Genomic DNA, 16714 nt, shown 5'->3' with positions numbered 1-16714 from the left:
GAAACGAAAATGGGCTAATGCCAATTCTCCAGGTAATTGTCGTTTTTGCTCTCTCACTCTCTCGCTCTCGCTCTCCCAGCACTGAAACGGAGGGAGGGAGGGTGAGCGAGCAACCCTTGAAAACCGAAATGGAAACGAAACGCAACAGAGTCCTCTTTTGTGCCTGCTTCTGCGCTCTGGCAACGCTTCAGCTGTCACTTTGACAGCTCCCATAGGAACGCAGTGGTAACGGAACGCCGGGAGAGAGCGCAATCGTATGAAACGGAACACTGCGGCGAGAGAGAGAGCGCGCCTGTCGTCCTGTCAGTGAGTTTTTTGTGCATCTGTACATTTTTGGTGTATTTTTGTTTTTTCGCAGCATTAATTGGCTTAAAACTCAAGTGTTATTAAAACAATTAGCCACAGAAAGGAGAACATGTTCGCAGCAATGCTTTTGAGTGGTTCAACGCCCAGTAATTCCGCAGCGTAGTCCTGCGACGAGTGCGCGTGTGTGTGAGTGTGTGTGAGTGTGGTGTAACCCCTGTGTTTGTCAATATCTGTGTTTACATTTTTTCCCCAACGCCAAAAACTTAAAATACAATCGTTAATTGAACAAAAACTTCATCTGAGGCCTAAAACCCATTGAGTAGTCGGTAAGTTTTCGATTCGTGGGGGATTTCTGTGGCTTTAAATGCAGGATATGTGGGTGTGATTGTAGCTATGAGTGTGTGTGTGTGTGCGAGTCTGTGTGTGTATACAAACATGTGACTCTGTGTTTGAGATCCTAAGGCGAAAGCAGCGTCAAAGGAATACCTGTGCAGAATGTGGCATGTGATGAAGGAGGAGGGAGAAACTAAGGCATAAAAGATGTAGAGTTAAGGGACATATGTTATAGAACAAAACATAACCTTTTAGGGAAAGGAAAAGCAAATCCAAATGGAATTTTAGAAGCTGCTAGAATGCCACCAATCTGCTAGATACTTAAGGCTACTCCATATTCATAGGATAGACTTATTCGCATAGAACACAGAACACTAGCTGAATATATGCTCAATTGTCCGATGAAATAGTGATCCAGCAGCCATCTGACTTTTTCGACTATGGCACTCTCCTTGCCCCGAAACAAGTCCGAACCTTGTTAAAACCAATTAGAGTTCTAAGCTCGTGAAACTATCCCATAAATTACACATATTTCGCTTCGCTTAATGGGGGGAAAAAACGTAGTGCAACTCATCGAAATTCCCCGAGACCGAAAATAAAATCTACTAATTGAGGTCCAACTTTCCCGGCGGATAGAAGCCAGATGGAAACCCTACCATCCTGCTGCGGATAATGCGGAAAAATAAATTTCCAGGCTGCTGCTGCCGTTCGCCGGTTGATGGCTTAGAATTTTAATGTAATTTATTTTCGGTTGCGCCAGAAACAAATAAAACATTGGACCAACATCAAAATTTATTTGCAGCGTAATGGCAGAGCATAGAAATATATATATATATATGTATTGGGCATGGGCATAGGCCAGGCAAAGGGCTTGGCTCCCCCTTTTGGAGGAGCAACTTTTAAAGTGTGCAATTTAAATGAAAATTTTCCCGCTCCGAGGCCCAGTCATGCCACACAAGCGGACTAGCAAGTAGCTCCGTGCCACACAGCACACACCGAGAACTACTTATTTATGGGGGGAATGAGAGGGGGCCTGGGGTAGGGGGTTAGGTTCTACTCCCTTTTTGGCTTTGCCAAGTGATTTTATGCTAATATTATGGGTCATTGGGATTTGCGCAGAGCAAAGTGCTTGTTAAACATTTCATTAGACTTAGTGTAAATACCCGCGCGGTTAACAGGCACCCTCCACCCACCTCCCACCGCCCACCGCCCACACACGCCCCCTAACCCCTTTCAGGGCTTGCGGCGTGGATCCCAAAAGTTTCCTTTTGAAATTGAAAGTGTTGATGGGAGCCCCGCGTCTTGGGTCATATGCTGCCATATGGCCACCAGTGCTACAGTGCGTTTCGTGTGTGTATGTACATGCTGAAGGGGAAGGGCAATAGGCATGCAAATGCGTGAAATATGCAAATATCCATCACATATTTCACGCCTTGGGATGAGGTTTTCCTTCCGATAGGTTTGCTATTTATCGATAACTTATCAAATTCAACCTTTAAACGATTATTGCATTTATGGTTATCTTTTGTACTTCAATATCTTCAATTTAAGACGATACCGTCTCCAATTACTCCTCCGATAACGATAAATCAGCCACAACTAAATCGGAATTACATAATTTTAGATATAGCTATAATAAACGAGTATCTATCAGATATTTCACGCCTTGGAAAGCGCTTTTCTTTTCGATATGTTTGTTATTTATCGATAACTTATCAAATGTACACTTTAAACGATTATTGCATTCATGGTTATCTTTTCTCCTTCAATATCTTCACATATGAGACGATAACTTCTTCGATAACGATAAAAATTACGACAAATCAGCAACAAAAAATTGGAATTACATAATTTCAGATATAGCTTGTATTATCAATTACATATTTCACGCCTTGGGATCCGGTTTTCCTTCCGATAGGTTTGCTATTTATCGATAACTCTTCAAATTCACCATTTAAACGATTATTCCATTTATGGTTATCTTTTGTACTTCAATAAACGATAAAAAACGAAAAAAACCGATAAAAATAACGATAATTCAGCAACAAAAAAATCGGAGTTAAATAACTTCCGAAACAAGTTCCATAAATGATTAAAACATATTCCAATGATGATTTCCGATTAGTTTTCGCTGAAAATTCCTGAAATTCCTGTACAAACATTATCCTTCCCCAAAACCCGTCTTATGGCTATGCCGCGCACTGTACCCCCGCTCTATGTACCGCCTGTGTAGGTAATTATTCAACAGCTGGCCGTCAGTCCAAAATAAAAGTAAAATTTATCAAAAAATAATCGAAAAGACGAGGAAAAAGGCGCTCCGCCCGAAATATGACTTTCGTTTTAATGCCAAAATCATGTCAGCCGCAGATGTGACCAGCCCTACGCTCCACACACACTTTACGCTACTACTTTCGGATGTAGTCCCGTGCATCGGGCGCTTTATATTGGATTCGTGGCCATGTGATGCTGACAGAATGGGTTTTTGATCAACTGGCGACGGGCGACGGGCGACGCTTGAGCGAGGCGTCACTCAAAATTCTGCAATTAGTTATTGATAAATCAGAATCTGGAGGCATGCGGCATGTGGCATGTGGCAGGCGGCATTGAGACCTGGGCACATGTATGAAATATGAGAATTGTCACACTTTAAAGCGTTGAATGTTCCTTTTTGGCGTCCTTCTGCTGCTGCCGCTGCTGCTGTCTGCAATAATTGGAAAAATTTCCATTTGTTCTTTTTGGACCAGAGACCAGGACAGGACTGCCTGCCTGGCTGGCTGGGTGGCTGGCTGTAGGCCAGAGGCCATGAACAAACGAGGCTGTAGGCCCGCGCGCATTTACCATCTGTCACTCTGGCACTATGGCACTCGTGATGAATGTGTTTGACGTGTGGCTCAGGGCTCCGCCACCCACAGCCTCCCCCATCAGCCATCGGAGCACTCTCTCTCTCGCCCTCGCCCTCGCCCACGCCACGCCAGTGGAGATCCTTCAGCATACCGCATGACGTTGCATACTTTGCGGCGCTCCCGCCCCGCCCCGCCCCAGTGAATAATGGGCGTCAGAGCCGGAGACCCACCCGGCCCTCGATGGCTGCAAAATCTTAATGATTTCGCTGGCAAATTGCGGACAATATATCCCCGTAGCACGCTGGAGACTTAGAGCCTAATAAAACATTGGATACATTATTAATATCATATTATGTTTCATTTCAGACTGCTCTTCAAGAGGGAGGCGTATCTACTGCCAATTCTACTGCCAATAGTCCACGATCGAAATGGTTGCAGAATGCCTGCTGCTGGGCGCCTGCCTCCTGCTGGCGCTCTCCACGCGACAGATACGTGCCATGACCGAGGAGCTATCGCCAGGTAAGTCCTCAAGGAGTATATTTGCCTCAGTGTGTGGCGCAAACTACTTGCACGGTTTCTAAATAAACAATGGCTGGAAATACCTTCGAGAGGGCGGAGGAACATCAATTTTAATTATGCAAATGTCTCGAGAAGACCTCAAGGCACATTTCGAGATATCAACCCAAATCATGGACCAGCCATGATTCCAATTGGCTTAAAGCTCATTATAACTGCATTAGAATTTGGCCAAAAGTGCCCGTCAGTTGGCCAGAGAGGCCACTCCATTATAGGTAGACAGCAGGTCATACGACTACGGTGGTACCTATTAAAACCCTATACAATTTTTGTGTGCAAGGGAACAGCCATCGCCTTGCAGGGGGCGTCCCACCTGGCACTCTCCTCACCTCCTGCTCTGTGTCCCAAACATCCTTGGAAATCGAGGATACCCCGAAAACAATGCTGGATGTAAAAATGGAAAATTTTCAATTTTCCCTGTGGCCCGATGGATGGAAAATCTCCTGCAAATGATGATGAATGTGCCGTGCCCTGGCTGTGACCCAAATAAATTTGTCAATTTATCATTTGCCTAAAATAAGATGACATTGGTCCTGGGCACCAGGATGCTGGCTCTGTCATTGGATTTATGGGTTTTGCTTCCAGTAAAAGCAACAATTGTCTGGGATTCCGTACGAGTGTGTATCTGTATCTGTATCTGTATCTGACTGAAGAGAGGCAGCAGCTCAAGGATCCAGCAGCTCCAGCGTGCGTGTGTGTCAGGGATAAGTGTCGGCTTATGCTTCTTGTTAAACAATAATAATTGCAAATCAAGTTAGAGAAAGCCAACCGTCCTTGGCCCTCGTCTCCCGCAGGCACTTGATAATATTTTGTGGTCCTGTGGTTTTGATTTGAATGAAAACAGACTTGTTCCTGTGTCGAGTGTCCTGGCTAATCGAATCAAAGGCCACACACACACTCGAGAACTTTCTCCCTCTCTCCTCATGCACTCCACACTTTTCGTTAAAACTTTCTCTGGGTAGCGCTTTCTTTGTGCATTTGGGTTGGTAGCCCAACTCTTGCGGTTATCTTTCAAATTAGTGAATAACCCGCTTGACTGCATTAATATTACTTTCCCCCTGCCATTCGGCCACTTGTGGTATTTTTTATTCCTCGTTTATTAATGATCTATTACGAAAGGGGGGCCGCGGAGTCCTCAAAAAAAAACACAATGAAAATTAATGACTTGAAGAGCGCAATCGGAAGAGAGAGCAAAAGAGAGGGCCAGAGGTTGGACAATGCAGCGGCACTTGAGCGGAGAAGGACCCCGCGACGCCGGAGAGAATGAGTCCGTCCGTACCGTGTTCCGTTATATTATTATTAATGAGGAGAACGGGGGGAAAAAAAGGTGAACCAAAGCGCACCTTTTGCACGGGCGACGGGGGAACGGGGGGGGCTTGTGACGAGGGGATAATGGAAAATGTTTGCGATGATTACGATATTCACAGGGAGAGTGCCCGTAGCAGACAGCTTATTATCATGGTGGCAATAATAAAAGGGAATTATTAATATGACAAAAGACAAATGACTGAAATCGAGTTTGAAATGATTCCAAGTGGGGGCCCAAGTGGGGTTTGGGGTGCCCCTTTTAGGGGTTGGAGACACAGAGACACACAGGACGCACAGGACACACAGGACACATACTGTCCATCGCATCGTCCCTTTCTGTGGAAAAGACAAACGGCATGGGCCGCGACCTCTCGACAGGCCTTGTGGCAGGCAGCAGAGGCATTGAAAATGTGGTTTCCCTTTATGAGTGTGAAGGAGCGGAGGATGCCACAGCCTCTCTGTGTTTTGGGGGGTTGACAAAAGGTCAGAAATACATTATGTGCTAATGCAAAGTCCATGTTAATAAATGTTGATTGAAATAATGATGATTAATATTTTGCATTTTGACATTTTGGCTTCCGGCTTCCGGCCCAGCCCCCACCCCCGCCCCACCCCAAAACAACAATAGTTCTCTCTTCGAGCCATTATCATTTATTTTGTGTGTGTTTTGGTGCGCAAATTGAAAAAATCCTTTTGTTTGCCATTTGCCGCTCCTCAAGTTGATTTATTGTGTGCACAATTATTCCCCCGAGGAGCAACCGCAACCATGTCGTCTATAGAGTCCACGGATACACTCCGCTGGTACCCTGTAATCGTCCTCGTACAGAGGAAAGGTATATCTGGTACTTTTGGGAGGACTCTAATGGTTACAGGTTTTCCATAGAGAGGCGTAGAGTGGGCGGGACTCGCTTTAATGACTGGGCATCCCTTTGTCGAGCTTTATTTTTTGTCTATTCCTTTACTTCCAGTGCGACAACAATTTATAGCTGTAAATTCTTTGGCTCTGCAGAGATATGGAGAGGGAAAGAGAGAGAGAGGGAGGGAGGGTGGTAGGGTGGTGGGGTGGTGGGTGGTTGCAGAGCAAGAGACACCTGACATCCATGTGCCGCTCACACATTCGAATTTTCATTATTTTTGTTTCAATTTCATGTTTTTTTTTTTGTACTGCATTTTACACAGCACGCCCCCTACCCCTCCTGCAACGGAGCCAATAATTCCCCAGCTTCCACCCCCTACCCCCCCATTCCCCCCTTTCCCCCTTCTTTGTATGCACGCTGCATTGGCATTTTTCGATTATTGGTTTTCTTTCATTTGATTGCACATTTACACATTTTTGTTGCTTCTTTTGGCGTCCACCTCCTCGCTTTGCTCTTTACTTTTCTTCTCTCTCTCTCTCTTTCTCTGTCTTTTTTTGCACTCAGGTTGGCCTGTGGCACAAACGTGTGCCACACCCTGGCGCATGGGGTAGATTTGTTTTAAAGGTTTCCCAAGGAAAAGGCTGCCCTCGAAAAAGGCCGCGCTAAAAAGTTCTGCAGAGGCCACACCAGGCCCAAGCCTGTTTCACAGCTCTCCAACCGAGGTGCGTTGTCGCATTACGCGCGGAAAGACAGACAAATACTCGACAAATCGTGCTAAAAAACTAAGCATTTCATTTATAACTCTTTCCAGGGTATGTCCCATTTGATCAGCCATAATATTTGTTTTGTTTTTCGTTCGAAGCTGTGATTTTATTTGTGGAAATCTCTGTTTTGTTTCTGGTCGTTTCTAATGCTCCTCTCCATGTCACCCTGTTCAATCCTCTCTCACTCCTTTTTTTGTGGGTGGGTGGGGGGTGGTGGGTATACATACTCTTCTCTGCTGACGCTGTCAAGTGTTTTGTCGCTTGTCAACGATTTTTCGCCCAAACTTCCGCAAAAAGCCAAAAAATGCTTGCCAAATCGCTTTGAAACCCCGTGTGTGTGTGTGTGTGTGTGTGTATGTGTGTGTGTTTGGCATTCGCAATTTTGGGATATTTATTGCAAAATGCAGTGACTGTAAAAAAAGAAATGGCCATGCCAGAGGGGAAGACACATGCCAGGGGGTAGCACAGCTCCTCATTTCAGACATGGCAGACTCCTCTAATTGGGCACTTTGTAGCCCTGGGGGGTGACGGGGGGTGAGGGGGTGGTGCAAGGGGGCCAGAATGTTACATATTATTAAATTAGGGCCAGACGTAAAGCGCTTTGCATATGAAAAGTGACAGTAAGTGCACCGGTTTTACCCCCCTCCCCCCACTCCCCCTCTGCCACCGCAGAGAACAGAATGTTAGTCAACCCCATGGACCAGCCAGCCAGCCAGCCAGCAGGAACAGGAGCAGGAGCAGGAGCTGAAGCTGGAGCTCCATAAACTTAAAAGCCTTGTCATGTTTGCTTAACATTCATTTTTTACCCCCTGCAAAGCCCGTTTAATTGTGTTAGTGAGCGTTTTATTATGGCACGGAAATTCCCCTGGACCATCCTGGTAAAGTGAACCATAACCGCACCACTCCTCCCCCTGGTGCCCAGCCCCTCCCAGAGCTGACATCTGTCCCGTGTTGGGAAATAAATTGAAAGCGTCGCGCGGGTTTTGCATAGAGCCAAAGTGTTCTTCCCAAAATAACCCAGAAAAAAAAGCAAAGATTTAATGAGTCATTTGAGTAATGCCCGCAGGCAGAAGGAAATTCCTGTAGCAACAAGAAAGAACAACTTTTGGCGTTCCTGGTTCCGGTTCCTGGTTCCAACACTTCAAAGAGAACCGATTCCAATTTGAACTTTTGGGGAAATACCTTGCGGCTGAGGCCCTGTGGCATCATAATTGCTGGGTCTCATAATTATTCATAGTACGATAATGAGGGTCTTGGAACCGAGAGTAGTGTGTGGCCTGTGCTCAACACTAGCACGAGTGCACTCTCTTTTCAGTCGTGTCCTGGCAACAAATACAGCAAATAAACAAAGAGAAAAAGCTGGCAAACAGTTCAAGTGGAGGATGCCCTCCCCTCCCAGCCACCAACCAGACAGTTTGATGGAAATTGTTAGGCAAGAAGCTCGGGCAGAGCAACAATAGAACATACAAAATACTTTTGGGAATCAACACCAGAACAAACAACAACACTACGCTGTAGCTGTATCTGTATCTGCATGTCTGTTCGGTTGAGAGACAGCAACGCTAGAAGAGACATATGGGGAGGCAAGCAGCACGAGAAGAAAGATGTGCGGATGCAGAATTAGAGTAGCGCAAAAAGCGGAGAGACGAGAGGCAAATGAGCCGGAGACACGTACACCGGGTAGGGCGTAGGAAGGGGAGGAAGGGCTGCCCAGAGGAGCGACACACAGTTACTTAGCACGTCAATTGCATGTGGCATGTGGCATATGGCATTCGGATATACGCTCCCAAGTGGCAATCCCAATTTCAACTCCAACTTCAAGTGAAAGACTTGAAAACTGAAGCTAAAAATCGTTCAAATTATATGAAGTATGTAGGTACACACATCCCATAGATACACACAGATGTACGTTCGTTGAATGCATTGATGCATGGTGCAAAAAGAGCTTCTGTTCACCGTCAAGTGGCCAATAGTCCAGCAGAGTTGCCTTCTTTTACTCGGGCGCCTCGTCCGTTGTCCAGCAATCCGTGTGACTGCAAATCAGGTTGCTGTAAATTGATAATACTTAACAGGCAGCCCCATCTACTGCTTATTTGCACTTGACCATCGAGAGCAGGCAGCTTCTGCTTTACTTCTGCTTGACTTCTGCTTGACTCATGCTTTACTAGTGCTTTTCACCTGCTTTACTTCTGCTTTATTCCTGCTTTACCTTGGCCCTGCTTTCACACTCGTTCCGTTTCACCCGTTGTCAAGCAGTGGTATAGCAGTAGTAGCAAGCCGTTAGAAATGCAGTAAAATAATGTTTGCCATCAATATTCAATTGTTTCTACTCTTGTCAATTAGTGCATAAGTTGTGTGAAGCAGTGCAGTGCGAATATTTGCATCATTATTGAGGGTTTATGCTGATTCTCCTTCATTTCTGATGATGCGAAGCAGTGTGAGCATCTTGGAAGCAAACTGCTTTTGTTTCATACACTGTCTGCTCTCCCACCCGCATCGAATATTGTATTTTAATGCGCTTAATTTGTAACAAAGAATCAGAGCCCCTACCCCTGGAGCGCCTCTGCTGCAACTTAGTAAGCCTACTTACTTAATGATTGGACAACAAAGGGAGCAATCCATTGTTTGTACAAAGGAACAGTCGGACAGGAGTAACAATAACAGTCGCTGCTGCTCCTTGAGTTCTGTGTCTGCGACTTTCGATTCAAGTCGGGAATCTCTGTGTTTGCACTTTGTATTTGTGTTTGTGCAATTAATAATGCCTGAAAGTCTGAAAGGAATATGGAGGCTCTACTACCCGCCCCCCAAAGTCATTTCATAATTTTCAGACTTCCGTCTTTTCTCATAATGAGGCATGAGGGGCTTGGGGAATGGGGAATGCCGGTTTTGGTAGCACAGACAATGGTCAATGGTTTTGGTTATCCTTTCGAGAGCATCTCAAATATGCAAATATTTCAAAACTAAATTCAATTCTCGAGAAATGTTGAATTTTCGAGTTAAATCCGACATAATGAAAGGGGAATTACATAAATGAAGCTAGAGAGAGAGAGAGAGAGAGAGAGGGTTAGGGAGAGGGTTAGGGAGAGGGTTAGGGAGAGGGAAAGCTGGGAGACAGCACAATCAATTAGGGAGTGGCCGGTGGCCATGCCCAACAGCATGATGTGGAAAATATAATAAACTTGAGTATATTTGCATAAATGCAACCATACAACATGCAACATGCAACATCAGCAGCAGCAGCAGCAACCATGCCACAATGGCATAACGGAAACAGGAAATGCAAATGTCTTGCAAGAGCGGAAATCTATTTCAATAAACTTGCGACACTGATAAATTATTAATCTGACATTTTCCAGTTTCTGTTGCTCCATGCTACATGCTGCATGATGCACGCTGCACGCTGCACGCTGCATGCAAAATTCAATTATCCCGACTTTAACGTTGACAAGGACTGCTCCGGGTGGCTCCTGTTTCGGTTCCTGCTCCAGAGAATTCCTCAAATCTGTGACAAACAAGGGGCAATCAACGGCATAAAACCCATCCATCTATGGGCATGTTGCAACCTGCAGCCCGGCAACGTTGTGGCATGGACAGCTCAGCCTCAGCTCTTCTGTGATGCCGAGAGTTTGACAGTTGGAATTAAAAATTCTTCTTCGTTTCCCCTGATTTATGCCTTCGGTGCGTAGAACAGGACACCCCTTCGAATGACCTATGGGGGTCTGTTATTTGTTGTGGGTTTCGATTCTGTTTCTGATGTTAACAAAGAGAAGGCCAGGCAGAGGGAGAGGCAGAGAGAAGCCCAGAGAAAGGCACAGGCCAAAGTTTCAGCCCGGGTTTTCCTCTGATGACATGCGGCTTTCCCTGCGGTTTCCGGACCCATCAGAACCGAAAGCTTTGCTGTGGTCTCCGCCGCAGCTAAACGATCAAATTATTCCGACTTTTTTCTCCATGCCAGGTACTTTTAAAGTGGCAGGGTACATTCCGGAAAAGCAAGCACTATTAAGACCTCTTATATCACCCACAATTATTATCCTAATGCAGCGCTATCTTTGGGAAATTATACACCTTTTTGGATAGAATTTTGCGAGTGACATTTCGGCGTGTGGCAAGGGGTCAGGGGTGGGTGCCAGACACGCTTTAAAGCGTTTTACATTGGTGTCCTGGCCGCTGCAATTCTTCTTCTAGTCTGTTGCATGCAGTCAAAAGGTTTCTGCTGCGAAGGCTTTCGCATTCGTGTTCCGCTTTGTTCCTCCAAATTGCAAATGCAACGAATTTTACACCGTCTGCTGCATTCGCATTTGCATTTCCAGAGTCCCAGTCGCAGTGGCAGTCGCAGTCGCAGTCGCAGTCGCCGGTCGTTCCCATTGAGTGACACAATATAAATCCGAAAGTAGTTGGTATTCCACTCTATCCCTTGCTCGAAAATGCTTTTTTAATTATGCTCCGCAAACACAGAGACTGAGAAAGACCCAGAAAGTGGAAAGGCGAAAGGAGGGTGGGGGAAAAGAGTCAACTGTACTCAAGTTTTGTTTGCAGACGAGTTAGACGTTTGATGCTCTGCCAACCCCCCGACGTCGACGTCGACGACGACGACTTCCTGACTAGTCTGAAGTCTGACTCTCACTCTCTCTCTCTCTGTCTGTCATTCTCCTCCCTCGCTTTTTCTGGCTAGACAAGATTTGCTTATCCACCGAGTACAGTTGTGTGTGTGTGTGTGTGTGTGTGTGCTGACGTTTCTCTTGGGAATTTTGTGACTTTTTTTTGCTGTTGTTATCGCATTGCTTCTTAAGCTGGCTTCTGTGACAGGCGTCGCGACACCACAAATCTGTGTCATTCAAGATGCACTGCTTGTCTGTAGCTCATGCATGAGCCACAACTGCTTTGACTTTGAGGAGGTCTTCAAGGCCTTTTCTTCAAGTACAGTTTCGTTTCCCATTACCACTCCGCCCCCTCCCCCAACGGGGGGGTGGGGGTCATCTAGTATGCAATGCAAATACATGCAATTATTACACTGCTTTTGTGGTTTTTCGCTAGAGCTTGTCATTATGCAAAATATGCTGCATTATTTATGGCATAAACACAGGCGCTGACGTTGCGTGCCGGGCTAAAAGTTTCATTTAGAAAAAAAAATGGAAGCAAACAAAACAAAGGAGCTAGGAACACAGGAACACAGGCACAACAATGTGCAACACACACAATTGGTGCCGCACTTAAAATTAATTGAACTTGAAACAAGTAGAGCCGCCGCCGCCGCCGCTGCCCCAAACTCATGAGAAATTCTGCGGTCGAGAGCCAAGAGGCAAAAACTTTTAGCCCCACAACACACACGCACACACACGCACACTATGCTCTATGTTTGTGGCACTTGTAGAAAGCTTTCATTAGTTCTGGCCGGCCAAGTTTTCGGTCCTAGATTGTAGGCACTACCCTTTCGGAGGATGTAATGCACTTGAGCAGCTGTTTCGTGCCCCGAGGTCCCTTCGGATCTCCAAGGGTATCGAAAGCTTCGACTCCTGGGGCTGTTCGTGGAAAATGTTGCCTGGACGACAGTTTACTTTTTTTTTCGGTCAAGTTTCAACGGCAAACTTAATATTTAGTGCCATTTGCTTGCTCTGACAGTTTCCAGAAGTCAAATCCCTCTTGTTGTTGGTCAGTGGCACTGGTTCTTGCCTTGCAGACCCCACCGCCCCCTTGGGCGGCGAGGAGAGAAGTGCATTGAAATCTTTGTGGAAGTAACTTGAGTAAGCCAACTTGCACACAACAAAGGCGAGCGAGCACAACAACAGGCCAACGGACAGCACAACAAATGGTTTTTATCGCTTTTTGCACTATAGTTGTAGTTGTAGTTGTAGTTGTAGTTGTTGTTTGTGCTGGTTATTTGTCCAACTTTTTGTATATAATGCATGGAAAGTTGTTGGCTGGTTGCCTGGTTGGCTGCTGACAGGGCCAAAAGGACCAATAACAACAATGTTTGCGGTTAAACAAGTTTTCATGTTTTATTTGGCATAATCAAAATGCTATTTAAGCATTTCTTTTCAGGATTTTCCCACGCTCTACGACCCTCTCGTCTCCCCAGGCCCTTGGGCTGCCTTACCTCATATTTAACATACCTTTTGTGCTGCCACCAGTTGTCTCGCTCTCTCAGAAAAGCTTAAAGTATTAAAAAAACATTGCAATTATGCTCCGCGGGAGGGGGAGAGGCGGAGAACAAGAAAAACTAAACACAACAATGCAAGGGAGACGCGATATTTGTTAGAGCGGGACAACCAGTGTGTGCGTCCGTGCGGATGTGTGTGCGTGTGCTGTGCCATTGTTTGTGTACGTGTCAAAGCATACGCGTTGTGCAAAGTGCGCTAAATTAAGCTGTCATTAAGGACTTAATTAAAGTCTTTTGTTGAAAGTTGACATTGTGTGAAAGAAACGTTTGCGAAAACAAACGACAATGACAACGTTGCCGCTCCTGCTGCTGATGCAGCACTTGAAAGGCTATCCTATACCAACCAAAAAAAAAATACAAAAATAAACGAAAACATCAAAGCAACTACAAAAGCAGAGACAACAACACGAGAGCATGTGGGCCAGTGTGTGTGTGGGTGTGGAGTATGAGCCAGGGTTTATTTTCCCAAAGGTAAGGCACGCATAACAAAATAACAAAGCAAATATTATCTCTTGCTGTGTGACAAAAACAGATCCTGGGCTAGAGGTGAGCAAAAGCCCTACCTATGTCTTACCTTTCATTCGATATACCTTGGCTGGCGAAAATTCGGGAGAGTCGAAGCGAGTGTATGTGTGTGTGGGCTCAACATGTGTCAAAATTTTCAACAGTATCATGGAACGAGAAACAAACACGCTGCAAGTGCTTGATTCTGGGGACAGGGGGGTGTCGAGGGGGTCGGACTGCTGTGAAAACTCATTAGCAGGCAAACACAGTGAGAGAGAGGGGGATAGAGACAGACAACAGACAATGGCAAGTAGAGAAGAGACACAGGTTTCGCACACAAGACCCCGACCTGCCTCCCGCCCCCCTCCAGCATCCATTGACAATTGCAAATATCCCGGCTGTGCTGGGAGAGAGAGACGAAAGAAGAGAGCACATTTCGAATGGAAACATAACCGACTTGCTTTTTAATTAAATATTTCGGTATTCTGCCACAAGCGCAGACACGGAAACAGACGACAGTGTCTGCAACAAACACCCAAGCCAAGTCCCAAGTGCACCCAGAGACTGTCAAACTGGGTTTAATTGCCGCCCAGGGGGACGAAATGTCTGTCTGTCTGCGCACTTACCTGGCTGCGAGCCTTGCTTAGCTAAGCAAATGTTTGGCCATTTCCAAAATTGTCAACAACAGAAGCCATCTGCGGGCTAAGCCCTTGTCGGTGGCAAAACTAATAAACATCACAATTTCAGAACAGAAACAAAAAATTGAAAAAAAAAACCCCGGCGGCACCACATAACTGAACTTTTTGCTGAATACGCTCCCGATATATGCTTTCGATCGGCGTTTGAACGCGTTAGGGTTTTATAAGCAAATGTTTTGGCCATTTCCAAAACTGTCAACAACAGAAGCCGTCGGCGGGCTGAGCCCTTGTCGGTGGCAAAAGTAACATCACATTTTCAGCACAGAAACAAAAAATTCAAAAGAATTCGAAACACGGAAAACACCGCCGGCACCAAATAACTGAACTTTTTGCTGAATACGCTCCCGATAAATGCTTTCGATCGGCGTTTGAACGCGTTAGGGTTTTTTAACTTCGCGCTAGTGCATTTCTCACTGTTAAATGTGATCTCGCTTAACATAACGGCGTTGGTTCGCTGTAATTTTTGGTACAAACGAAGCAACAGACCACTGTTAAAGTACAGGTTTACCGCGTCGTCTTCTTTTGCTTTATTTCCGATCTTTTTTTGTTACATTGAAATCTAATTCGTGCACACGGTACTCCCAAAAATCATATTGTTAATAAAAGTTCAATAGTTCTCAATCGCTCGGTGGTGTGTGTCCAATATTCAATTCACATTTCATCAAACGAAACTCAAGTGTGTATCTCTGGCATTGTTGGTGCCCTGTAACATAGCGTTACACATGAATAGACGATGGTACTTCTGTGTTTGTGTGCGTGCGAGTGCAAGTGAATGCAAATCTGAGCTGCCACAGACCCTCAGTCTCTCGCAGAACAATGCGTGGAGTAATATGTGCAGATTAATCATTAATTAAACAAAGTTTGGGCAGAACACAGTGGAACACCTCTTTTATTGCAATTTTAATAAACCATTGTCTCGGCGCGGCTCTTGTTTACCGTTTCGCTCTGTCTTTTCTTGTATCGCTCTCCTGCTCCCACATACGGCAAAGAAGCGTGAGTTGAGGAATTCTCTCTCGTTTTGTTTTGGGAGTCTTCTTTCTCCTTTTTCCCTGCGTGGGCATAAACCAGTTTCTGTTGCTGTTTCGCCTGAGCTTCGTGAACATATTCGATCAATTGTCGATTCGAATTGAAAATTGAATACACACATCGCCCGCCGCGCGACAAACTGTAAAAATGCATTACTTTGCATGTGTGAGAGTGCAGTGTATACATAATTAATCCCAACGAAATTCGCACACCTCTCACCCCTCTCGCCTGAAGCATGGCAGCCAGAAATTCGTTTTAAAATCCATTTGCGATCCCCCGCCAAAGCCGCCTGCCGCCTGCCGCCTGCCGCCCGCCGCATCGGCAGTGAAATCAATTTCACCGAAATTGCCGCAAAAGTGTGTAAAAATAATACAACCTCAGTGTGTTAACAGTTATTCGCATAAAAACGCCAGTCGCTTTTTTCGGCCGCTCTCCTGTGCGCACTAACGGTAAAATCAACAAGCAGGCCAGCCCTCCTTGCTGTCCCGCTCCCACCACCCAATAATCCAATTGAGGTTTGCCGGGCGGAGAGCCATGCTGCCACTCCTGCTGCTGACCCCACTCCTGGCGGCACTGCTGACCAGCAGTGTGAGCGAGACGGCCGCCGACTACGAGAACACCTGGAATTTCTACTACGAGCGTCCCTGCTGCGCCGGCAACGATCAGCCGAACGGCCACGGGAAGCACAACAGAGGTAAACAATCGATCCGCCTCCTCGTCACACCGAAGTACAGCTACCCTTTCGTCTGATCACCTCAATAGAATAGCGTGAAATATTCAAGGTTTCAGATGGCCTGTCGATGCCTATGGCCTGCGGCACTCCCCTCTCTGTGGGGCCGAAAAACATTCATTTCATGTACAGATACGGGCCGTTTTTTCTGAACAGTTACAAATATTATTTTTCAATTTTCGCCGGCAAAAACAATTTGTAATTTATTTGCCGTAATATTCTCGCGCATGTTCTTTGTATTTTTGTTATTTATTGAATTTCACTTCCATTCGATTGCAATACGCATGCAACTACTGTTTTTGCATTTGTTGTCCCTTTGTTGTGTTTTTTTTTTTTGGCGCTCGTATTATTCATAATTTGCATATTAATGCCTTGGATGTTGGATATTATTCGAATGGTTTGTGTCATTGCGAGTGGCTGGGCCTGCCATTGATATGCATATTTCGCATTTAAACAAATACCAATAATGTAATCATATTTTAAGCATATGCCTCCCCATAATCCCGCACAGATAAGTCCCTGCATAATATATGTATGTACCATTATTGACTCCTTGATGCTCTACCCAAATGAATATTAATAATTTTAAAGTCAAAATCCACCAAGCGAGTG

At 45.5% G+C, this 16714-nt stretch overlaps 1 protein-coding gene across 2 annotated transcripts in view; it reads left to right on the top strand.

Moving 5' to 3' along the window:
• Positions 1 to 427: 427 nt before the first annotated feature.
• Positions 428 to 16714, top strand: part of LOC6590145 (semaphorin-2A) — a 33945-nt gene continuing 17658 nt past the window's right edge. The window contains exons 1-2 of one of the 2 annotated variants that reach the window (XM_026985557.1): positions 428 to 632; positions 3849 to 4001. In XM_026985557.1, the coding sequence (XP_026841358.1) occupies positions 3911 to 4001 (91 nt within the window). In that variant the 5' untranslated portion in view covers positions 428 to 632; positions 3849 to 3910. Of the gene's footprint in view, positions 633 to 3848; positions 4002 to 14988; positions 16067 to 16714 lie in introns of those variants that run through there. The other variant, XM_026985556.1, reaches the window with a different exon arrangement.

This window comes from Drosophila persimilis, unplaced genomic scaffold (assembly GCF_003286085.1).
Source record: "Drosophila persimilis strain 14011-0111.01,24,50 unplaced genomic scaffold, DperRS2 tig00000002-arrow-pilon, whole genome shotgun sequence".
NCBI lineage: Eukaryota > Metazoa > Arthropoda > Insecta > Diptera > Drosophilidae > Drosophila > Drosophila persimilis.
This window is presented reverse-complemented; position numbering and strand designations above follow the sequence as displayed.